Source organism: Muscardinus avellanarius, assembly GCF_963383645.1.
Source record: "Muscardinus avellanarius genome assembly, chromosome: 1".
NCBI classification, from domain to species: domain Eukaryota; kingdom Metazoa; phylum Chordata; class Mammalia; order Rodentia; family Gliridae; genus Muscardinus; species Muscardinus avellanarius.
The window spans coordinates 93,137,963-93,163,953 of record NC_137786.1 but is presented as its reverse complement, the minus strand read 5'-3'; the positions used below and the strand labels follow the sequence as shown (position 1 = coordinate 93,163,953).

At 39.2% G+C, this 25,991-nt stretch overlaps 1 protein-coding gene across 2 annotated transcripts in view; it reads left to right on the top strand.

Moving 5' to 3' along the window:
- The window catches only part of EFNA5 (ephrin A5), a gene marked incomplete at both ends in the record, with an annotated part of 293,870 nt that overhangs the window by 226,765 nt on the left and 41,114 nt on the right, over positions 1–25,991 (top strand). For both annotated transcript variants that reach the window (XM_080705718.1, XM_080705717.1), the window contains one exon: positions 17,081–17,373. In XM_080705718.1, the coding sequence (XP_080561844.1) occupies positions 17,081–17,373 (293 nt within the window). The remainder of the gene's footprint in view (positions 1–17,080; positions 17,374–25,991) is intronic.

The window sequence follows — 25,991 nt, the reverse complement described above, 5'->3', positions numbered from 1 at the left end:
ATTCCTGCCTCATCAGCTCTAGAATGCTCAATAAGCTGAGAAACCTCCTTTCCCTGGGCTCACAGGCATCTTGTGCTTTCTCCTTTGTGGAATCCCTGCTTCCAGAAATCACCCAGAAGAAGATGGGACCTGATTCTTCCTGGACTTTTACATGTCCCTCTTCCATTTTGGAGATAGATAAAGTAATGACATTAAAACAAAAAAGAAGCAGTTGTTAACTTTTCAACAGAGTGCACGTGTGTTCTATGCACAATAGATTAAAATATTCTTTGGAGTTTAAAAAATCCCATTTCAAGATGGCACCTTTGTACTCTTTTGTCCTACAATCAACAGTTGCTTTTATCATTTATACTTATTATTTCTCAAACTAAAATTAGACTTGTTTGCATGAACCCATAAGCAGAAAGTGTTCAGATTAATTAATATTAAAATATGCAGGAATATAATATATATAAAGAGATAGATGTATCCCCATGGAACAATAAATCAAGAGTTATTTGAGACTGGGAGCAAATACATAGCAAACCATGTCTGAGAATTGTTCTTTTGGGGTTAACCCCCCCCCCCCTTTTTTTGCCAGTTTTCACAGTAAAGGAAATTTCACTTCCATGTTTGTCTTGCACAAATAGATTTGGAAAAGGAGGGCCATTCCTGTCCTGCATTTAGCAGCTGTGCTTACTGGTTTTATAATCTGTAATCTTCAGTTGAGCTTCTATTTTAATTTCAGCATGCCTGAAGCACAGAATTCTTTTCAAATGTTCAGACATGACGATTTAAAATTGCAAAGAGAAGTTCAACCATTAAGCATTCTCATCTTCTCTGAGATTTTCTTTCTGATGTGATGAAGTGAAATACTTTTTCGTGTAGCCCATAATTTCTACTTACAGTGTCTTGCTTATGCAAACTTTTAAGTACGCCGTAAATGCAAGAGCATATAAAATTCTGTACAAATTTTGTCTGGCTTTGCATTATTGTTAAGTCAGCGAGGATTCTAATGGAGTAGAGAAGATGAGACAACAAGAATCTAATCAATAGACACAAAAGGCAAATGAACTTGCATAAATTAGCACGATAATAGGAAGAGATAAATGTGTGCTCTCTTTCAAGTAATATAAGTTATTGAAAAAGGTCTCACAGATAGCACCCTGATTTATTTTTAGCTTTTCTTCAGGGGTGCAAAAATGAGAAAATGCAAGCCAATTGAGCATCGAGGAGCCTGCAACGAGCCTCTGCCATCAGATCAATGTATCAAATACAGTGTGTAGGACTCAGCATGTTGTATCCACATGGACGATGCTATTGTCAGAGCTCCTGGTAGGAATATAAATACTCACAAAAATCCAAACAAGGTTTGTTCTGTGACCAGAGTTTGTCTTGGAGATACTAGTGTCTGATCTTGACGTCCAGGCATTTCCAGTCCACGCCACCCTTCTACCCTATCCCCTGAGGAAATGGCAGGGAGGATTTTTCAGATGTTAAATGGCTAGGCATCTAGAGCCAGGGCAGTCACAGATCATCTGCCACTACTACAGCACGGTACAGTAGTCTCATTAAGTGCCACCAGCTCCACTCAGGAATGCTTGGGGAATGATAGTAATGTGCTGGGCTCCCCATTATTCCAATTATAATCTGTTCATGGGGATTTAATGGCTCTAGGATGCCTAGCGCTACACTGTCTAACCATCGTCGAACTCGGGACGCCCAAGAATTTTCTCTGTCACTTCTGCCTGTTCCTTCCAGCCCTTTTGGTGCTGCTTGTGTCCATCAGAAAGGAGCTGGGTACATAAGGGGCTGCCAAACAGTCTTCATTGCCTTTGCTAAAAGACAGAAACCTCAGCCATGGATTTGCCCTCTTACTTGGGCAGCCTCCAGCCCGGCACAGCAACCTGATCATTTGTGTTGCTGGTTGATTTAATATAGGGCACTAAGCAGTGCGCTAATGCTTTGCTGATGGCCCTTCTCCAAGTAGCTCACCTACGGACAGGGAGAAGCCTGTACTCCAGGGAAAATTTAGATATCCTCCTTCATGGTATTAGAAGAATACTCTGCCTCAAAGGAGACACTTTTAAAAAATGTATAGAATTATTTTTTTTATTATTATACACGGGGAACTTTCATTCTGGAAAATCTAGAAATTTTGTCTTAGGGGAAACACCATCTGTATTGTTGGAAGAGAAAAGATTAATTTGCCAGTGTTGTTTTGATCCCAATCCAGAAAGCCAAAAAGAGTTAAAAAAAAAAAAAAAAGTCTGCTGAGTATCAGCATTCTTATCTTTTTCTTTTCATATTTTAAAAATAGGTCTTTCTTTAGCGCTTTTCTATTGTGGTTAACTGTAATCAGTACTTTATGGTTATATTATATAGCTTTATTTCATTAGGGCAATGAAAATGCTATTGAACAATACTGATATAATGCAGGGAAACAGTTTGTAATTCAGTTGGAAATTGCTAATGTGGTAGACAGTCGATAATACAATCAGCTTGACTTTCCAAGGAAAACATGAGCTAAATTTCCTCTACTTTTCTCTCACATCCTATAGGGCAGGGGTGAGGGGAATACTCTGAAGCACACTGGAAACCTGGGTGCCCTTGAAAAGAGAATTTCTTTATGAATTGAATTTTGAATGATAGCTGTGGGTCCTGGGAAGAGCTACTATTTAAAACTGAAACTCTCTCTAGAGATTTTGAAAAAAGAGACTAGATAATTAACAGTCCTGAAAGCAAACAGCTGGATAAAGTGATGCCTCAAATTTTCTTCTCCTAGTATCTGTCTCTGCAGTCTTGATGCAAAAGTAGGATTCTAGTGTAATTATTGTTGAGTGTCAAGCGCAAGTTTATGCCACATATGCATATATGCTACGTGCATTTATAAAGAGCTTAATCGTGGTTTAAAACTAGAAAACCTGAGTGGTGTCTAGGAATAAAAAGGCAAATAACCTGTGATTTTACAGAAGTGTTGAGTTAGAATATTCTTGCTCTTGACTCTAGTATATTTGTTATAACTATTGTTGAGTTAAAACTGAATACTGATGCTGGGCGTGGTGGTGCACGCTTGTAATCCCCGCGCTTGGGAGGCAGAGACAGGAGGATGGCGCAGGTTCGAAGCCAGTCACATGTGCTGGCTTAGGAGACCCTGTTTCCAAATAAAAATATAAAATAGGTCTGGGAGTGTAGCCCGGAGGTAGAAGGGCTTCCAGGAACCCAGTACCACCAAAAGAAAAAAAGAAAAAACTGAATACTGAAAGTTGTATGGGAGGGTTCATGGATTCGATACTATACATAAAAAGCTATAAATATAATGCTCGTACTTCCATTAGTAATTCAGTTAATGCTTGAAAATTCTGGGTTGCAATTTACTGTTAAGGAAAGAAGAGTGATTTCTAAATTTGAATTCTCCTATAAAATTTTCTAGTTATCTCCATTAAGATGTATGACTATAATGCACCAACAAAAAAAAGAAAAATAAATAAATAAAAATTCTGGTTATTAGAACCAATGCAATTTTGCGTGTGTAATAGGAATTTTTAATGTCAGAGAATAGCAATATTTCATGTTTCCATATATTTTCAAACATCTCTGACATCTGTAGAGATATTAATTATATCTCAAAGCCACCATCATTATTTAAAAAGTAAACAAGACTAGATTTAATGCTCTACCAGGAAGTCCCGTGGATTTGTGAGTATATTTCTTCAGCTTTTATGCCAGAAACAATATTTAAACTAAAATAAACAAGAAGCACTTACAACGGCTTCTAGTTTTGTTTATTTTATCCAGTGTGTTAGAATAGTTTGTAACTTAGATTTCAAAACCCTGAAAGTTGAGTTACACTGCAAGCTTCAGAATTTGTTCCACAGCTTCTCCACCTTCTGCAGCACAAGGAAAGTTGTTTTAGAGCACCATCGCCTCTCCCTCCAGCCTTGGGCATCTATCTTTGCCTGCTGCAGGACAGACTCCACAGCACCAACAGTGGATGTTACTGGTTACTAGCCTTAGCAAGCATGCTTACAGGCTGTCCACCTGGTCAGCTCATGCCACATGTTACTTTCCCTAACCATGTTTATAAAACCACAGAAACCAGCACTTTTAGTGGACTGTGACTTAGATTTTAAGTTAATGATTGGATTTCGGGTTCTCACCTGTTGTGGAATCTTTTCTCAGCTACAAGGTGTTTTAAGTCAGATAATCTGAGAGTAGACCAAAGTGCATTCTCTGTTTGCCCACACCTTACTTCCCAAAGATAGAATTTAAAGGTGTACTTGAAATCCGTGGAATAGGGGAAAATGCAGTCTCCTTTTAGCATACAAAACAGGCTGTGATTTTAATTAAATATTTGGCATGCACAAGGTAGATACCCAGATGTTGAATTAAAACATCAACAAATGAAATTGCCCTTTTCTGTAAGTAAATTGAGCAATGAGATATAGCCACATTTATCCTCATTGGATACAGATTTAGCACAGATTCTGTTAAATCTCAGGCTGATTTAATATCTCCCATAGGTTTCATAAACCCCTTTGTTGTTTTTTGACCCAGGCTATCAATGCTGAGTTTGTGGCCAGCAATAGCCCACATTCTTTTTTTCTCTTAGAACAGAAAGAACAGTTTGAATGGCAATAAAATGTTAGTGTGCACATCGTGAAACTTTGGGATCTGAGACTGTAGTACCAAGTGTTGAAGAAAGCCGGCTGTGACCCTGTCTCCTCAAAGCTTATGGTGGCCGACTCGTCACGCAGCATGGAATACCCATTATCACCCTCTTATTCCATCATCTCTGAGCTCAGCATTAACCATTCCCCTGAAACCTCGAAAGTGCCTCATCCAGGGCTTGTAGCAATACCCAAAGTTCTGAAAGTTCAGGAGGGGGGTCATGTGCGTTTGCGTTGAACTACAGTTCTTTTTCAGGGTAGACATTTTGAAAGTAGAGTTTATTAAAATGAAGGGAGAAGGAGAAAAACAACAACTGTATTCTCTGTCATTGAGATAGACAAGCATTTAAGTAGGGAGAGATATTATAGCACTTGAGAATCCCCTAAAGTGCTTAGATTTATTTCTAAGAAATAAATGGTGAATTGTTTATTTCTTTCTCCCCCTTATGTTTCCCTGGGATAGAGCAATTAGTTTCTTATTTTTTATGATTGCATTACTCTTGCATATATCTTTCTGTGGTCCAGGCCATAAAAGTAAATAGAGGATCCAGCTGTATGAATGAATATCCTTTTAATGAGTGTGGGGAGGAAATAATACTAAGTAGTGCAAAACCGGTTTTATGTGATGAACTGCAGTACTCAGCCTCCCGGCTCCCCAGTCTTAATCCACAGGCCACCAATAACTATGTGCATAAGATGGCAATTTCCTATGTGCTGGTGTTAACAAAAGAACCTTGGGGTTGTTTGTTCCTAGAACTCTTACTATGGTTTTTGAAGGGTGCTGGCATAGTCTGTTTTGATTTCCAGGGTCATAGAAGGGTAAAACGGAGTATGTGACTTTTCTGTAACACCCTTCATTCTATCTCTGGGCGAAAGCCTTGCTGAAACAGTGAGATAACACAGTTGCCGGGTGATAATACAGTCGTTTTTGCAGGGCTATGAGTTAATTTCAGAAGTGAAGCTCTCCCTACTTAGAAAAGCATGTCTTCTCCAGCCGGGCCAGACATTTGCTCAGGACAGCAGATGAATAGCGAATATGTCCCGTGTACAGATGTTGTGGGAGGTGCCAGCAGAGGTTTGCTTCTCTACCCTTTTTCTTTCCCTCTTATTTCCTTCGTGGCTATTTTTACTTACTTGTTTTTCATTGATTTTTTTTTCTTAAAAATGAAGTCACTAGCAGACATAAAAACCACCCCCTATTTAATTTAATTTAAAACCACCCCACCCCCAATTATACGATTAATTTAGTTTTAAACTGCCAATATTAGTCTGCTGAGTCTGCCAAAACAAACTATCATAGACTTGGTGGCTTACATAACAGAAATGTATTTTCCCACTATGCTGGATGGTGGAAATCACAGATCAAGAGCCATCAGGGTCTAGTTAGGGGTGAGGGCTCTCCTGGCTGGCTTGAAGGCAGCCACCTTTGCACTGTATCCTTGCACAACAGTCAAAGAGAGAGATCTTTGGTGTCTCTTCTTATAAGACATTAATCCTGTTGGATTAGGGCTTAAATGCTTATGTACTCTTTTAACCCTATCTCCAAATACAGTCATGGGGGGGGGGGTTGAGCCTCAGCACGTGAATTTTGGAGAGACACAAACAGCCCATAATATGTACCATGACATTTACTTTGTAAACTTTTAACCTGATGCTTCCTTTATCTATAACACATTCTGATGATACTGGTTCCAAGGTAAAGCTTTAGAGGTCCCAGGATAAAACCAAAGGAAGAATATTGAATCCCTATTTACCTTCCCACTTTCTAACAGTGACCTGGAGTGGCTGGTAGAGGGTTGGAAGGAGAGATTTCTAACCCTCAAATATGCCAGGGACTCCAGCCTGGTGGAGCTCAAGGACAATACCTTCATTCTAGTCTTTCTCTACAAAGATTGGAATTGCTATTGGTAGCTTTGCAGTGACTTGGGCTGGTTCCTGAGAAAGTTGGTTCCCTCTCCTGACCTTGGCTAGAAGAAAAGAGACTGGATGCCCGGAAGGAGGAGTACAGTCTGTATTCCCCACGTTGCTTGCTAACTGGAGCAAACCCCTGCACTATCCCAGCCTGACCTGAGCAGAAGGAGGGCTCTGCACCCAAAGATCCTTTGGATTACCAAGTCCTGGTTGCTGGGACACAACTCAGAGCAGAACAGTGGTTGGCAGAGCCTGAAAGAGAGTCTTGGGTGCTCCTGCCAATGTGATAGGCAGTTGCAGGATTTTGTGAAGCCGTCTGATGAACCCTCTCAAATAGAGGCACCTAATGCCACTCAGCTGTGTAATTGGGATGGAAATGGGCCAATGAGAGGCGGCAGTTTATGCTTAACCTTTGGGGAGTCTTGTTCCAGGAGACTGTGTGTGTGGAGGGGGGGAGCATTACAAATAATAAGCTTCTCTGCCTGATTTGTAATGAATTAGTAATAAATGGCCTAGTGCTCTACGAAATTCTGACGATTACAGAGCAGCTTTAGCTAAGTGCACAGGACCACATCTTATTTTGATCAGCTGTAGCATAGCAAAGACATGTAATTATCATAATCTAACAATTAGCCTGGCATCACTTTCCAGTGTTTAATTACCCCGATAAATGGTAATTGAATAGAGGACTTAATGACAAGAGAGAAACTTTCATTCTGCCTTAGGTGCTCAAGTTGTGTACTCGGCTAGGCGTCATTTTCTAGCACTGCTTGAACAACGGTTCCGAATGTCATTTTCCTTCTTGTAGTCTGCCATTGTGTCCTTTCCTGATCTTGACCTTTCCTTATCATAGGATTTAATTCTCATCAAAATTCAATACCAGGATCTAGAATACAGAAGATTATTGGCCATTTAACACATTTCCCCTATTCTTAAGCTTTGTTTCTAATAGCCTTTACTGACCAGCTCCCTTTTGAACGTCTATCAGATCACCAGCAGGTGCAGATATCATATTAAGTGTTGGGTGTACCGACATTAAGTACTGGGTGTAAAGCTCAGCACGATCTTCACGGAGATCTGCACATGAACAAGGGATCCACATGCCAGTCTTAGTTGTTTTCTAAATATACACATATACATTGAATGAATATGGCATCTAAACCTACACATCTACAATGAATGAACTTCTTATGGCTACGAACACCACCTAATTTCTGCTTACTCCAGATCTCTTTGATCTCACTTATGGTCCCAGATGTGCATCCAGTCCTCACTGACCAACTAGTCCTCACTGACCAACTAGAAGTAACTACTTCTCACCTGGCAACCTGTCTAGCAACAGCAATGATTTGTGCTTTAAATCCTAATACTTTGTATCAAACATTATTGTCACTAGTATTATTCCTAGGTATTATCAAATGCATGCTTCACTTTTTCTAATGAAGGTCAAACATCTATTTTTTTAAAGCCATAAAGCGTATGTTTCCTTTTTCTGTCTTGTCATATATTGTTTGTTTAAAAAAAATGGAGTTACTATTAATAGCGTTAACAGAGTTACAGGTTAATAGAGTTCTAATAATTTCATGCCATACAGTTGTTGGTTATACCAACTATTGAAAAATCTGAGACTTAGAAAGTAATGTTTTCAATGGGTTTTCATCAATCCATTAAGATATTTATTTCACTGCTTGCATGCCAAGTATTTAAGAATTATGAAATCATTATTTTCCAAAAATCCCTTCTTGAGTTGGCTAATAAAGTGGAGATTTATTACCCATTTGTTGGTATTATTTTCAAAACCAGGAAGAGCCTGAAATTGTTCTGAGTAGCTCCATCCCCCTAGGATCCAAAAGGGCTGCACGGAAGTGGGCAACTTGGCAGGTGGCTTGTTTCTTTGTTTGAGCCTATCCTCTTAGGACAGTAGCTGGATAACCTGTGGGGTGATTTTCTGCATCTTCTTTTGCTGAATTCGTGTGCTTGAGGGGATGTAAAAGTCCAGATAACTTTGGGTATGCATGCAGCTTCCTCAGAAAGCTCCTGAACAGAAGTAGAGAAGGCCTGTTTTGCATTGTAGGAGTGACCTCTGTTAGGACTATGCTGATTGCCAGATACTAATGCTTTATTTTTGTTTCAAATCCCCCTTTGAAAACTATTTGAAGTGATCTGTGATGTGTTGGGTCTGTTAGAACTGCCTGGTTAATTCTTTGGCTGACTTGGCCTGTTGATGTTGACACACTCTTGCTCGGTGCCCTGGGCCTCTTTGGGGGCTTAGAAGCAATTAGACTGTCACCCAAAGCTTCCAGTCCCTTCCTGCAGGAAAGTCTTGCTTAGGCTCTGCCAATTTAATGCTTTGTTTCCTTTGGAAGTCTTCTGTCAAGCTAATAAAACAAACTCCAAATGAGTTAAAACACTGATAGAACATTTTATGGGACTTGTATTTGAAACAGGTGCTAACCTGGGAGACAGCGTTTTTAAAAGTCATTCAGACTACTGTAATTTATACTAGAAAAGCAACAGGCAAAAGATATTTGAGAATCTTGCCTATCTATTTTATATGGCTAATTTGTATTAATTGTGGGATGTTTATATCAGTTTTTAAAGTGCATGCACACACACACACACACACACACACACACACACACACAGAAATAAAGTGACAAGTGACTGAATTAAGCCGCTGATGAATTCTAAATATCTGGCCAAGAAAATTATGTCTTCTTAGTATCAAATCAGTTACTGAATTCAAAGCAAAACTCTCATGCTGCAGAATTTATAATTACCAAAATATGCATGTATAAAAACTCTGTGTGAGAATTTTCATTAATAGATAAGCAGAGCACCCAAGCTTGGGTTGCAAATATTTTATCAGTGTCTTATACTTCATTGGATGAAAAAGTATATGGTAAGGAGCTAGAAGTGTAGCTCAGGAGGCTGAGACAGGAGAATCACAGGTTCAAGGCCAGTCCATGATAACATAGCAAGACCCTGTTTCAAGAAAATAAAAAGGGCTGGGGTTAGCCATTCAAGCTCCAGTACCACAAAAAGAAAAGCAATAAATAAATATATACATGCTTAGAAGAGAAAAGCAAAAAAAGTACATTGTAGCATCTCTGGAACTACTCCATGAGAATTTTTATTTTTTAATTTGCAAATCTTCACTTCTGTAGGAATATTAGTTGTTATTGGTGTATTGTAGAACCTGGAAGAGCTAGATTGGGCTGCCTGGAATTATGCATCTCCATCAGCATGAGACACTTCATTCAGCCTCCATAATGGGCCTGGTTAAGGTGAAGCCACTCATGCCTCTAATCCTCTCCAAGCTGAGAGAGGAAGCCATGACTAGCATGTCTCAAAGACAGGCATGCTTTAGCTCTGGAGAGTGAAGAAAAGTTTAAAATTAGAAAAAAAAAATTTGCCCATCCCTGAGTGATGCTAATATTACTTACCCCAAGTTGGATTTGCTGTTGTATTTCACACTTTAACCTCTGCGGGAAAACAAAACAAAACAAAAAAGAGCATCTTCTGATTTAGGATGGGAAAGCCATAAGGCTTACATTCTGTGCTGAAAGGAAGAACAGAAGGAGACAAGAAGAAGCATGTTATGCAACAGAGGCTGCTGTCCTGCCCATCTCGCAAAAAACATATTTATAAACCAAACACCATGTCTGTTTCAGGGCCCATTAAGCCCTTTTTGGACAAGTGAAAAATTTCTGTGGTTAAAAAGAGACCTCTTATTCTGAAATTAGCCTTTAAATCAATAATAGTAGAAAGACAGTACTGCCAAGATATATTCACTGTAGATTTGGTTTAAAATTTGAGAAGAACCCTAAGCTGATAAATTTGCTTAATCTTTGACCATAAATCATACCCATCTTCTACATTTCAATTTTAGAATGTAATACATTAGGTTGCCTTGTAATTAAAAAAGTGACATTGGAATTCTGTTCAAATAGGAATATTAAAACAATCACCCCTTTGACAGATTAAAATACATTTAAAATGTAATAATCAACTATCCAGCTGGTGAGTAATAACATTTTCACTATTGAATCCTTTAAAACATTACATGAAGGGGAATAAAAGCATAAAGCATCTCACGACTTCACTTCTATTAACATGGTCTCCTTTCAGTAATACTGTTTCTCTGTTTATAAATAAACTTCACTCAGGAGCTGCTTGATACAATACCTCAGTACGTATTTCCCTGGAAGCAGGTCCTCTTCTGTGCCAGCAACATATGCTAAAGGCCAATTTAGAACATCTTAAATATGCGTCTTACCCTTCCTTTTCCAGCTACTGAAATGAGGATAGAATGGGAAGAGGAGCCTGAGGAGGAGGGAAAGAGGCTGAGGAGGAGCACAGAGGCTGATGAGGATGCGCCTCCTGCAGAGGCTCCGTCCCCATGTCTCTTCTCTCTGGCTTCCCCAGCTGTCAGTATTCACAAAACAAGAGGACGTGGTAGAGGAGGAAGTCAGGTCAGCGCCATAAAAAAAAATCATTCATGGGGAAGGAAATCTATTTGATTTTCATTTGCTCTGGCACAAAGGAACCAAAGGATAGAGTATGCGAAAGCTTAGAACTTCCACTTGGGGCTGATAAAGGGCCAAGAGCACTCAAGAACTACATGCTCCTTGTTTGAGGGGCTCAACACTGACAATATAGTAGTTAGTTAGGATTTACTTAGGAGGAGAAAGTATGGTTCAGGCTAATGTCATCAAACCTATGTGGGTGGGAAGTTGGGCTTACACTATTGATAACTAAATGGAAAGACAATTGTCATCTCTTATTGTCTTTATTTCATTTTAATTCTGAGATGCAAGGCAGGACTCACTTCCACAGGTTAATTAAGGGGAGAGATATTAACAGTGGCTCTAAATCAATAATCAAAACTGTATTTAGCAATGGGATGGAAAGATAGATAAACACTGTGAGACCAACTCAGTTGTCTGAGGCGAACTCTCCAGCTTGAACACTGGCTCCAACTGTTACTGTTGCCATCAGTGGCCCCTAAAATGTGCTCTTTATCCAACTTTTCAGGTGGCCCCTGGATCATCAAGCACAGCCATAAATTGCATAATTCATTTTCAGTATTTAAGACAATTACAAAAGACAAGTTGCTAAACCGAGTTTCATTTTTCTTAACTATCTGAAATAACACTTTCATAACGTAGATGACATTGATTTTCAACTGGTCCTCTGCCAAATTTTGATAAATGTGTAAGATGCATTCTTGCCATAGCAGAATATATATATAATATTGTATATTATATGGAACATTGCCCTGAGCAGCCATGCAGTCCGGTGGGGAGCAGGGACCATCTTTCTATGTTTGCAAGATGTTCCCATCTCCTGAGACTTTTGCATTATGAGGAAAGTCAGGGCAGTAATTGTTTTACTCAAATGCTGTCACTTTTTCTAAGCATGGTAACTGTGCATGTTTTTATGTTAGAACCACTGTGATAATTTAGTAGAGAATGAATTGTAATTACTGCTGCCTTATTGGTGTACAGCCAGATAATATAGTGAAAAATACACAGTGATCTCAGAGACATAGAGAGCCACAGGCATAATAGGTGAAATTAAGGAAAAGGAAGGAAGAGGAGACAAAAAGAAAATTTCCAAGAAACCCCCAAATGAGTTAAAGCGATGCCTGTGCCACCCATGGCATTTGTAAATATTGGCACACAAAGCCATTCCTGGCAGATGTGAATTTCCTCTTTTAATATGAGCTAAAGCTTGCAGAAAGCTGTTTCCCAATTGAAAAAAAAAAAAAAAGCTTTTTATGTGTGGATGGCTGCGGAGCCTAGCAGCACTTTATTCTGTGAGACTGGGATGATGTACGTGGGACAGGAGTGAACCCTGCCATCCGAGGCTTCCTCTAAGTGTTGGTGCAGCCCTGAGCTCTAGGTTTGGGACTCTGGGACTAACCTGGTGAGCAGGAGAGAAGGGCTGGGACATCTTGTTGCAGGGCTCTCCTAAAAGATCTGTGTAGGTCTAAGGCAACCCGATGGTACCCAAACTCTCCTCAGGGCCACATCTTATGAGGGGCATCACTACAATTGGGGAGGTTTTACGGCCATTGCAGTTACAAGGGCAGAGAATATGCTTCAGACACATGTAAGAAGTTCAGATTCCACCTCTGCTACTTATTTACTTGAAAAAAGCAAACCATGAAAGCGTCCTCTCTGAGTGTTGTTTCCTCAGTGGTAGAATGAAACTAACCATGACTACCCAATAGAGTTGTTTTGAGGGTTTCACGTGATAATTATTGAATTAACAAATAGAAGGGGAAAAAAAACCCGAACTCTACTGAGAATGAGAATTGTCTGGGGCGGGGAGGAAGGGATAGAGCAGACTTAAGGACTGGACATTAGCAATTCAATCTGTCCAGATTGAAATAGTGAAGAACTTTGGCTCTAAGGTCAAACTGCAATGATTTGGATTCTGCCTCTACCTTTTTTTTTTTTTTAAACCAGTTGTATAGCTTGGCTTCTTTCTTTTTTTAAAAAAATTTTTATTTTATATTTGGTGCTGGGAATTGAGCCCAGGGCATTCTACCTCTGACCAATATTCCAAGCCTTTTTGATTCTTTATTTTGAAACAGGGTCTCATTAAGTTGCTAAGGCTGGCTGTGAACCTGCGATCCTCCTGTATCAGCCCCTGAGTACTGGGATTACAGATGTGCACCACCACACCTGGCACAATGCTTGACTTGTTAAATTCAGTTTCCCCATCTTTAAGTGAATGCAGTCATAGTGTCCATTTTGTGGGACAGTGGTGGAAATTAAAATGAAACAGTGACTGCACCATCATAAACAGTAATGTTAGCTATGCCCCTCTGCTTCATCACAGTAAGGACAGGAGAGAATGGTCTGGTGCTAATATGTATCCAGAGAACATGGTTAGGTACAGTAATAGAACACCTATTGCCAACCTTTTCTGTGGATTATATGTTGTATCGATGTAGGACAAACAACTTGTCATTGTTTTTATACTTAGTATATTGTCCATTCTTTGAAATTTACATAAACCAATGAATTTATGCAAAGCCAATATCTGAAACAAAAGTATAAATGTGTTCCGTGGTAAATCATCGTCTTTTCGTTGTCAGTGGACAGAAGGTTAGAAATGCTAATCTCTGGCGCAATCGCATATTTTAAACAGACACCACAATAGTTCACTCAACACTTCGAGCAAAGTAAAATGTCACCAGAAGAGATTACTGGTTAACCTCGTGTAGAATGGATTTTTAATCTCATGGTTTGCTTTATTCAAATTTTAGCAACAGGGCTGGGATGTAGCTCAGTGGCAAAGGTGCACCACCCCGGGTTCAATCCCCAGTTTAAAAAGAGAAAAAAGGAGAAAAAAAAAAAAAAAGCCGGGTGTGGTGGCGCACACTTGTAATCCCCGTGCTTGGGAGGCTGAGACAGGAGGATCGCACGGGTTCAAAGCCAGCCTCAGCTACTTAGTGAGGCTCTCAGTAACTTAGTGAGAGCCTATTTCCAAATAAAAAATATAAAATAGGTCTGAGAGTATAGCCTGGAGGTAGAAGGCCTCTGGGTTCTACCCCTAGTACCACAAAAAAAGGACCCCCTTTAAAATTTTAGCAACATTAATAGGGATAAAAGCTGGACTAGGAAGCTACCTTTGAGGTGTCAAAAGCCATGATAATGTTTTTAAATTGTGGAATAAAGGAATTAGAGAAAAATGGAATAACATAATGGGTCCAGGTAATGGCAGTTTTAATTTTTATTTTCACTTTTGAGCAGTGCCAAATGCTAGTGGAAGCTAAAATGAGTGACACTTTGAGAAAGAAAAAAGTTCCCCCTTGAATGTCTTTAAAATCTATAATAATAATATAATAATATAAAGTGCATCTGGGCATTGCCTTCTGCTGCAGCTCTCATCTGGCTCTCATCCAGAGCTGTCAGGCTCCTCTGAGAGCTGATGATTCATACCCCAGCACCCTTTTATCTGAGCATTGCAGTGTCTTTTCTTTGTACTTTGGCAGTGATGTTACCTTGATGTTCAAAAATCTTTTAAAAGCAACACTGTCTTTCCTTGCATCTTGACAAATCATTGTTTTCCAGTAACGAAGAAAAAGTAAACCCACGATCATTGTAAATAGAAAGAAAGAAATACTCAAGAGTGTTTTTTTTTGTGTGTGTGTGTCTAAAAAATGCTTATGTACTTGGGAATCCTCTAACGGAAAAGTGAATAGCCTCAGAATCCTCCCGATTTCACATGTGTAAATCAGCACACATTTGCTTTCCATGCATGTTTTCATCTGAGGCTTGAAGCTCCCCTGTGAGGCCAGCAAGGCAGAGTCTCATTATTCTTCTAAGTGACACATAAGGAAACTGAGGCTCAGGGTGACTTAGGATCTTCCACTCAGCCAACAGCAGACCCACCCCTTAAGCCTACTCACTCAGAATGAGTGGCACCTCCACTTTTTACAGCGTTGCCTTTCAGGAGTGGATTGCAGGTTTGCAGGTGATACTTAGCACCCAGAGCAAGGGCAGGCTATATTCTAATCGGATAAACACTGGTCTCAAGCTTCCAGAGGTCTTTGTTATGTTAGGTCCTATGTTTTAAGAAGAGCAACCAGGAGAAACTGGAAGACACGAAGAAGGTCAGGAAACTAGAATGATGAGGAACCAGGGATCTAGCCGTACCAGAGATAGCCAGGGGGATCGGGATTTTCATATCTGGAGCAAGGAGGGTACAGCTGACAACTCTAAATGTTTTATGGACCTTGTAGAGGAGGAATTAGACCTGTTCGTTGGAATTCCAGTCAGCTGAAGTAGGATCACTGAGAAGAAATTACACAGAAGCAGATTTATGTTCAATATAAGAAGAAACTTTCTAACATTTAGAGATGCTCCAAAATGGAATAGAGTAGCTCACCCTCACTGGGAAGTAAGGGTTCACGCTGAGACTGTCTGGATCAAGGTATATGACTTTATGGGTGTTTTATTTCAGCAGTAACACAGCTTTATGATGAACCTTTCTAAGGGCTCAGGAAAGAATTTCCTCACTTGGCTAAAAACAAAAGGGTTTTTGTAGGCTCTTTCACCATGATTTCAGATCGAAAAAGTTGTAACCATAACAATACCTGTTTTACTCATCACCGGGGCCTGTGGAATCCTTTTTAAATGATAAGGAAAGATATTACTTGAAAAAATAGGAGATCTTTTATAAGATTAGAATGGAGCAGGAAATGTGTTGTTTTCAGTGGTATGGCGTGTGTGTGTGTGTGTGTGTGTGTGTGTGTGTGTGTGCGCGCGCTCACGTGTACGTGCACGCATTTAACTGTTTCAGGATAAATTTGCCCTAGTTTTTACTATTGTCATCTGTCTTGTTACTTTCACTAGAGTTCAGGCCTAGAATTAAAAGAAATGGGGAGAAAGTCATTCAATCTAGATGGATGTGGACAGGGGTGTTGTATCTTTGCGTTATACCCCCAGCCCTATTTTATCTTTTACTTTGAAACAGGATCTCTCTAGGTTGCTGAGGCTGGCCTTGAACCTGTGATACTCCTGTCTCAGCCTTTTCAGCAGGGAGAGTAGGGAGACGTGCCACTTCTCCTGGCTGGTTTCCATTTGCTTAATATGAAAAAGGGCCGGGCATCAAAAGAGTGATGAGATAAAAAGTGTTTGTGATATAAGCAGGTTTACTGAAGAGAATACTGACCTAGGACCCTCAGTCTCTGTTCAAGGTCGAGCTCAAGTACTTGCTCCCTTGTTTTTACACCTTAGGTTTTTGTTTTCCTCTAACATGAACGTATTATTCTATGAATTTGCTTTCCAACTCTTAAATGTTACGGTTCTAGTTCTAGCAATTTTTTTTTTTTTTTTTTTTGCTCTAATCCTCTACATTCGCATAGGAAGTTGAAAATGACCTCATTTGTACCAGGAACAATTCAGTATTTATTGTTCTTTAATTTGTTCATTAAAATCTTCCAAAAATATTTATTAAGCCGGGCGTGGTGGCACACGCTTGTAATCCCAGCATTTGGGAGGCTGAGACAGGAGGATCGCGGTTCGTGGACAGTCTCTGCAACTTAATGAGACCGTCTCAAAATAAAGAATAAATAATAGGGCAGAGGGTGTAGCTTGGAGGTTGAATGCCCCTGGGTTCCGTCCCCAGACCCACACAAAAAAATGTATTAAATGAAGCTTATAAGTATGAAAACATTTTTTCAATATATATAACTTTAAGAATGAAAGAAAAAATGTAAACAGAAAATTATAAAGTTCTTCATTTTGAAAAAAAAGATATTTAATGTAATGGCATGTTGAAACAAATATAATTAAATTCCTCTAAAAAGATTGGCATATTATTGCCGAGATTTAGAACTACAACATTTCACATCATCACCCAAATCATAATGGTATCCAATAAGAACTCATTATACTAAAGCCTTTAGCTCCAGAATTATTAAAGAGTCAAACCACTGATTCCCAGCAGAAACCCCTTCCTCTACAAATTTTCTCTTCATTTTCTTCTCCTCCCAACAGATTCCAGAGGGGTGACTACCACATTGACGTCTGCATCAATGACTACCTCGATGTGTTCTGCCCTCACTATGAGGACTCCGTCCCGGAAGACAAGACTGAGCGCTATGTCCTCTACATGGTAAACTTTGATGGCTACAGTGCCTGCGACCACACTTCCAAAGGGTTCAAGAGATGGGAATGTAACCGGCCTCACTCTCCAAATGGACCACTGAAGTTCTCTGAAAAATTCCAGCTCTTCACTCCTTTTTCTCTAGGATTTGAATTCAGGCCAGGCCGAGAATATTTCTACATCTGTGAGTATACAAAGATTTATCATGTTGTAGGGCAGCTGCAAGACCCCAGACTAATTTTTTTTTAACTCATGTTTCAGAGAATCGCAGAGCTGGACTCTGCATTACAGATGTCTCCTGGTAAATGCATCCATCATGATCCCTAGATACATTAGCTGGGAGTTGAGAGCACAAATTAGATTAAAGGCACAGCGCCTCCTTATGAAATTGTGTGTCAGCCTGTTCAGAGAACTACTGCTGACTTGTATTTCTTTTAAATGAAAATTACCAGGACTTCTCTAAAGCTCAGGAAAAGAGAAATAATGAGAAAGAGAGAGAGAGAGAGAGAGCATGCTGAGAGACCTGAAAAAATTTTAAGGAAATAATTAAATTTACATAGTTTGGAGTCTTGGATTTCTTATTCAGGTGTCAGCAATATCCTTTCAATCATCCACATTTTTAAGGAGAGAAAGCCAAAACTCCTGCAAATGTCAACATGCTGACGATAAATACTCTCTTTGCACCAAGGAGAAAAGACAATTATTAAGAGCAGCTGTGTCTTTAAGCAGGCGAGAGTGTGAAGAAGTGTCTATCAGGGGTTCCCAGGGAACAGATATGAGTGAGTTTCTCACCTGTGAGCATTGAGTGGCTGTCCTGCGAGAGCGCTAAAACTTTCTCTGAAAAAGTCCACAGTAATCACAATGCCCTGGCCTTGTTTCCATTACGTATACTTCTTCACGCATTGTACCATTATATATTGTGAGCAAATGCTCCTCAAACTTCCCCATGCATAGGAGTCACTGGGGATCCGGCTGTAATGCAGATGTGGCTGGGGTCTGAGGTGAGGCCTGGACCTGGTCCTTGTAAAGTTCCCGAGGGGTGCCGATGCTGCAGGTCTGAGACCTCGAGTTGAATAGCCACAGTAGAAGTACTACCTACTTTAGGTCACTTGGCATGTAGTTAGACTTTCCTTTGACTAATGTCAAATGCTTAAACCATCTATCTGGCCATTCCCATACAATTCCACTGTCAACTAAAGGAGATAACAGAGCATTTGTTTTTAAGTACATTCATGGAACTTTGGCTCAAAAGTGTTGTGGGGTACAAGATAAAACGACACTCCCTGTTTTTAGGGAGTGACCTCCTACTGAGGAGCAGACATGTTAATAGGCAAGGAGAGGATAAATAGATTATTGCTGTCTAAGGAAAAGTGCAAGGAGCAGTGGGAACTATTGAAAGAATCGGGAAGTGCAGCTGTACCCACTACCTAGAGGTCCAGGTATGGCTGCTCGCTGTGCTAACGTTGGGTTTTCACCCCAGCTTGCCAGACCAATAAGATCAAGAACGTTCCTGTTTTTCTGACTCGTTTCTTCAATCCAAATGTCCCCATCCACATGGCTTGTATCGACAGAGATTTCTAGCTCCTCTTCTTCTCCAGAAAAGGGCATTTTACAATAAGTCAGATTTCACCATCATCAGGGCTTGCTCACATCAAAGGGAAGTGGATTTAAAAAGGAAATTGAACAGCCCCAGTTTTATTATTTCAGTACATATTTCAGTTGTTAGTCATGAGAAAACATGTAAAAACCTTGATATTATCTCACATTCAATCCATAAAGTAAGAAAAGGAATATTGATGCAGGAAATACTGGCATGCAGTGAATTTATATGTTCTCCGGCAGCAAGCTTTCTTGACTTTTGCTGATTTCTTACTTTGCCACAGACAGAATCTAATTCCGTAAGGGAAAAAGGAAAAAAGGAAAGACGAGGTCTCCAATTATGAGACAGCATCTCATTAATTGCTAAACTGTAAAATACTATAGCAATGTCTAGTTTTATTGCTAGTTTTGAAATTTTTTATCAGCCTCTCAGATTAAAAAAAAAAGCATAAACCCCAAAATAAATAGCACTAAGATGGGAAACATACCCACCAGCTAAGTAGTCGATTGCATGATTATTAAAAATTATAGAATCCATTGAGGTTCATAAGCAAGATGTTATTATTCAAATATACCCATAGTGCTTATGACTGGTTTTTCCTCATTTGTGGTTAAATTCAATATTTCACTAAAAATCATTATGTGTCTTCTATAACATTCATTTAACGGAGTCATTTAACTGTCAAGGGCTCCCGTCAAAGTAATTGTTCCAAAATGCTTCAAAATATCAAGAGCTTTTTGCTGTTCAGCTGAGTTTAACTTGAATTACTTTTTTAATGAAAGGTAAAATAGCACAAAATTAGCAGCAGAGCGATGTTCATTTGCAAGAAGCACAGTGGCCTGGTGTTCAATTAAATTGAATTTTCAGCCTCAGACTTGACCCACAAAAGCATCCTTCCTTGTCTTTTCAGTACTGAAAGGGTTTCCTCCCTTTCACTCCATTTGGCAGTAGTGGCAGAGCTAACATGACGTCTTACAGACATTTAATGTACTGTGGTCATAATTAAACTAAAGGATTCTTTGGGGAAAATTGGCCCTCAGTTGAATTTTCCTCTCTCCTAATATGCATGGGATGAACAAGATGATTGGGAAATAGCTCCTTTCATACCACCTTACAAGAAGCTCTACTGCTGACCTCTGAAACAAGCTTGACCGCCCACCAGTCAATTTCATAAAATATTCTTGCTAAGACAGGAATATGTTTCTGATCAACTGGCTTTAACATCTCTTTTAATTTCTCCCCCAAAAGGAGGGAGGGGGACAGAGACCCCATTGTTTGTCCTGTCTTAAACCACTAAAATTCAGATACAAACATAGGTTTGCAGAAAGGAAAGGCCAGGGCATTAGCCTGATTCCCTCGACTTAGGCTACACATTAGATAATTCTTATCAAGTTCTGTTTTTATCTCCAACAAGATTTATTTTCCTTGTACTTTCTTCAAGTTATATAGAGTTAAGAAAATGCAGTCATTAGAAGATCTCGTATGAAGTTTCTAATTTACCTTAAAAACGAAACATCCTTTATTCATCCCCAAAGGACTGTCTCTGCTGCAGTCTCCTTCCCTTGAGCACTGACAGGGTATTAATTATAATCGCTGATTGTTGGGGGGCTGACTGGAGCCATTTCTGTGTGTAGAAAATACTGTTTTTAATCTACAGGAGTTATTTTGGTAAAAGATGGGCATACTAAACTAATTACAAAAAGTCAGTGGCATTTCCACCAATGATAGGTTGCAGAACTACCAGTCGTTTGATTAGCATAATCATCATTCATATAAACTTCCTAAAGAAAGAGTTCATTTTAGAACCTTCAAAAATATTCATTGTTAAAATGCTTCCTAAAAACCCAGTGAGAACATGTTTAGAGAAAGTTTTCCTGCTGTTAATTTATTTTATTTTATTTTATTTTATCATGCGGTACTGGGGATGGAACCCCAGGGGCATTCTACCTCTGAGATGCACCCCCAGCCCTATTTTCCATTCTTTATTTTGAAACAGGGTCTCACTGAGTAGCGAAGGGCCTCACTAAGTAGCTGAGGCTGGCTGCGAACAGTGATCCTCTTCTGTCCCAGCCTCCCAAATGTTGGGTTTATAAGCATTATGCCACCACGCCTGGCCTGCTGTTACTTTTAAGTCAGAAGGAATGAAGAAGTCGGTGCCTTTAAAAATGGGCATGATAAGTTATCATTTAAAATCCGTATAAACACTGGTTTAGAATTTACCCTTGTGTTAAAGGAGAAAAATGAAGTCCCGGGCCCTTCTCTTGCCTAAGTAGCTATATGATCTTGGATAAATTATTTAATCTCTGGAGTTTTAACTCTAGGTCTGTAAAATAATGTGGTGATAATTGATGATTTCAGAAATCTCTGGGAGCTCTAATACAGTAATCTTATTATATTTTATCTGGAGTTCTGTGGCTTCAGGGTAAGAGATAACATCTGTATAATGGCCCACACCTAAGCCTTACTTAATAGGTGTCAATAAATATCAATTAAAGAGAAATCTTTAGGGAAAAATGCAGAGTGGAGCCTGGTATTCCAACTATGGTACTAGTTCTTTCCCTGCCACCCTGCCCAAGCCCACCATGCATGATCTCTACTAATACATCAGGCACCTGTCTTTTTCCTTTGTTCCTCACATGACTCTGTGAGAGCTCCCCAGAGACTTAAGAGCCCAGTCCCTGACCTGGCCATTTAGGTTCTCCATGGCTCCACTCCTCCCCATCATCCTCAGCCTCTCTAACTTCCTTCCCTACAATGCTGTTCTCTCCTTGTTCCAGCCACTGTACCTCCTTCCTCCTGTACAATCTTCCTCCTGCTCCCCGTACCTCTCCAGCATCCTCTGAGGTTAGAGTTTTGGCACTTTGCTGACCCTCCTGAGGATCTCATGGCCCCGAGCATTCATGTCACTGACTCTCACTCTCTTGAGAGGTATACTTAAAAAAAAAAAAATGACATCATCAGAGGGGCTGTTCTGACTTCCCTGTATAAAAACAACACCCTCCCTCATCATTCTGTCTACTTTTACCTGCTCTTGTAACTCAAATGCGTTGCTGGGTTGGTCGCCATGGTTTTTGCTCTATACCGTGTGTTCTGTTGCTTGGCGAGTGGTGTTTCGCACTGCTCTAAGCACTTCAGCACAACTGCAAGCTTCAAGGCAGCACTATGAGGTCGTGTTCTTTTTTCCCATTTTCTGGGGTGAAGAAACTGAGGCACAGGTTTGGTGCCTTGAAAAAGGTTCGCGTAGATGATAAATGGCTGATCTGAGAGGAAATGAAGGAAGCAACTGAAGAAGTGAGAGATGACATCCCAGGTCTTGGATATTTTCACAGGAAACCTATATTTTATATTTAAAAAGATTGGAAGTAGTACTCCCCCTTTGACAGCTACAGTTTAGAGAATACTACTCTATAAACTCTCCCTATAAGTCCCAATTCAGATAATAGAAAGATAAATTTTAAACACATGTATGCAGTTTTAGCTCTCCAAAGGATACTTTTCATTTCCAGAAGCTATTTAAACTATATCTTTCTAGATAGCTTTAGAAACCTGAAATTTATTTTTATTTTTATTTTTATTTTTGGGTGCTGAGGATTGAACCCAGAGGCATTCTGCCTCTAAGCTATATAGCCCATCACTTTTTATTTTTTTTATTTTGAACAGAGTTGTGCTAAGTTGCTGAGGCTAGCCTTGAATGTCTAATCCTCTGATCTCAGCCTTTCAAGTACTGGTACTTACTACAAGTGTGTGGCTAAAAGTTGTATTTTATAAGAAATTCTTTTTATATTTTCTCAATATACAGCATCTAGATTGAGTCATGATTATACAGTTGTTTCAGGAATTACTGTGTTTTAATGAGAGACCTACTAAAAAACAAATGTTATTTTCTGAAAATGATACTAAAAAGGCAGAGAATTCTTCTAACCTTTTCTCCTTCTTAGTTATAGTTGGGGATCTTTTATGTTCTTATGCACACCATTTTTTTTTTTTTGCATTACTACTGGGATGGAACTCAGGGGCATTCGACCTATACCCCCAGTCCTATTTTTTATTCTTTATTCTGAAACAGGGTCTCACTGAGTTGCAAAGGACTTCACTAAATACCTGAGGGTGTCCACGAACCGTGATCCTCCTGTCTCAGCCTCCCAAATGCTGGGATTACATGCATGTGCCACTATTCCCAGCTATGGGCACCATTCTTAAATCCATAGTATACAGCTACTTGAGAGAGTAAAGTTAACTGCTAATTTTCTGCTGTATGTATTTAAACTAAAAATGTTCACCTTTGTCGTAGGTCATGAGGCAATTTTAATATCCTCTACACAATTCTTAAAAATTAATAAGTAACTTAAATTACTAAGAGGTATCTTATTGAATTGATCAAGGTCATCATGAGAAATCATTTGACTGTACAATGTGGATATTGGCTAACCTTTAAAACTGAAAGAATGTTCAGTAAGACAGAGAACACTAACGTAAAGAGGAAACTTTTATACTTGCCAATGTTTGTGTCCCAAGAGCTTTTTATGCAGGTGAGTTGCTTGGAATTTAGAGTGTAGTTTCTCATAGGAGTTTGTGTAGAATCAAGCAAGTGCGCCATAATATAGAAAATATTCTTAGCTACAATACTGGTGAAAAACTGTATCCTTTTTGACAAAAAAATAATAGAAAACAGCATCTAGAAGAGTTGCTTAATAAATATCACCTGAACAAATAGATGCTATTATATAGTAACCCATGAAGAAGAAAGGAAATTAATGTATTAAATATTTATGAGGCAGTATTTAAGAAAAGGAGATAAACTAGGAGACCCAATTATGTTGCACCCTCTGCAGCAGTTCCCAGATTTCTTAGTAATATTTTTAATCATATGCTAGAAATACATAACATCAGACCTAGTTCAGTGGCTTGTGATTGTAATGCCAGCACTTTGGAGGCTGAGGCAGGAGGATCACATGTTTGAGTCCATTGTATGATAATTTAGGAAGACATTGTTTCAAAATAAAAAAAATACAATAGGGCTGAGGATGTAGTTTAGAAGTGTAATGTCCCTGGGTTCAATCCCTAGTGCCAGAAAAAGAGAAGACAGGGAGGAAGGGAGGAAAGAAGAAACAAAGCAGGAAAGAAATAACATCAAAGGCAAGAGTATAGTTTAAATTTAAAATAAAATTTTAAAGCATATGTTTCTGTTACGTGATCTTGGGCATTTGACTCAACTTCTCCAAGCTTTATCTGCAAGATAGATATAACTATAGCAGTTCTTTATCATGACCTTTCTCATCTCCAAGACTCAGTTAATGAAATATTCTTTAAGGAACTAGTTGACTACTAAAAAAGATATCTTCAAGAATCCACATCCATAAGATATCTTTTTTAGGAGTCAACTATCTTCAAGAATCCACATCCATAGCTGGGCATGGTGGCTCACACTTGTAATCCCAGTACTTGGGAGGCTGAGACAGGAAGATCTCAGGTTCAAGGCCAGCCTCAGCTGCTTAGTGAGGCCCTCTGCAACTTAGACCCTGTTTCAAAATAAAGAATAAAAAGGCTAGGGCCATAGCTCAGAGGTAGAATGATCCAGAGTTCTATCCCCAGTACCATAAAAAAAAAAATATCCTAATCCAAAAGTTTTTGCATCTTTTGAAAAATTAAGCCAACTTGAATAACCTAGATTAATACTTCAATAAAAACAAATTATAAATAAATACTGATTAAAATTCAAAACCAATTTCAATATTCTCGAGGAGCATTATGCTAGGAATCCATATGCCTGAAGAGGGCTTCACCCCCTCTTCCATGTCTGGTTTCTCAGTGGCCTCATTCATAAGCTACTTTACGAATGATATGCTTCTCACAGTTCACACCCGTCTGCCTATTTATACATTTTTCTTATTGAAATAGAAGAGTCTCAGAGCATCACAATTATCAAAGCAGGAGGTAATCTTTTCCACTTTCTAATATTTCACTCTTGCAGGAGAGATGATCAGTACATAGAGTGTGCTCCAGTACTCAGGATTAAACCCCGAGGCACTCTATCACTAAGCTATATCCTTAGCCCTTTTCATGTTTTATTTTGAGAGAGGGTCTCCCTGCATTGCCAGGTTGGCCTCAAACTTAATATCCTCCTGCCTTAGCTTCCAGAGCAGCTGGGATTACAGGTGTGTGCCACTATGTCTGGCGCAATATATTTTCCTATGAACTCTGGGAAATTTTTGTTCAATATTTGTTCCTCTGTGCGTGTGCACTTGTGCATGTACATGTGCACATGTTTTACTTTTGTTAATGAAAAATATTTTTTATTTATTGTCTTATGTTAGCGGTATTTGCTTTTGCATCAACTCTTCTGAGATTCAAGAGATTCATTTATAACAAAAATTTCCAGTAGGACAGTAATCAAATACTAGTTCACTGCCTTTTCTTTCTCTCTCTCTCTCTCTCTCTCTCTCTCTCTCTCTCTCTCTTTCTTTCTTTCTTTCTTTCCTTCTTTTCCTTCCTTCTTCCTTTTTCTTTAAGTATGTGGACCCAGAGCATGGTATTTCAAGGCATATTTATGTTAATACAGAATGGAATTGAAGGACAGTTTTAGAAAATTGACAAATTTTAGTATTCTCTAAGGTAAAAAATGCTGAAAGCTATTTAATTTGAGTTTTATTTTGAAAATAAAATGAAAATAATTTTTCTCTACTTGGACACTAGCAATTTTTCAGGGATTGTATTAGGTCTGTCTCTGAAAATAGTCTTATTCCTTTGTACACTTCCACGGGTCTTTAGTGAACCTGCAAGAATGCACCTTTTCAATTAAAGAATGAGTTTAGAGAATTGTGTCTGTTTCAAGTTGTCCCTAGCCACTTTCAGAAAAATATGAATGGATTTCAAGAGCTCTTATGTGAAGGTTAAATAAAGAACCCCAGAGAGGATATTTGGGGACATCAGGATATTTTTCTGTGTTAATTGTAATTTTCTCTTATGAAAACAATTGTTTATTGACAGATACTCTTGTCAACCTTTTGGACAATAATGCCGAGCATCAGCTAGGTGCCTCCAGAGCGTAGAGCCTCCCGGGTGTGTCTTAGTGGCTTCTGCTGCATTTTAGATAGTCTAGTGAAGTCAAAGAAGGAGAGGGCAATGGATAGGGACCTGGGACATTTAAAAGTACCTCATTATTTTTAAAATTGGGGTGTAGTGGTGCACACTTGTAATCCCAG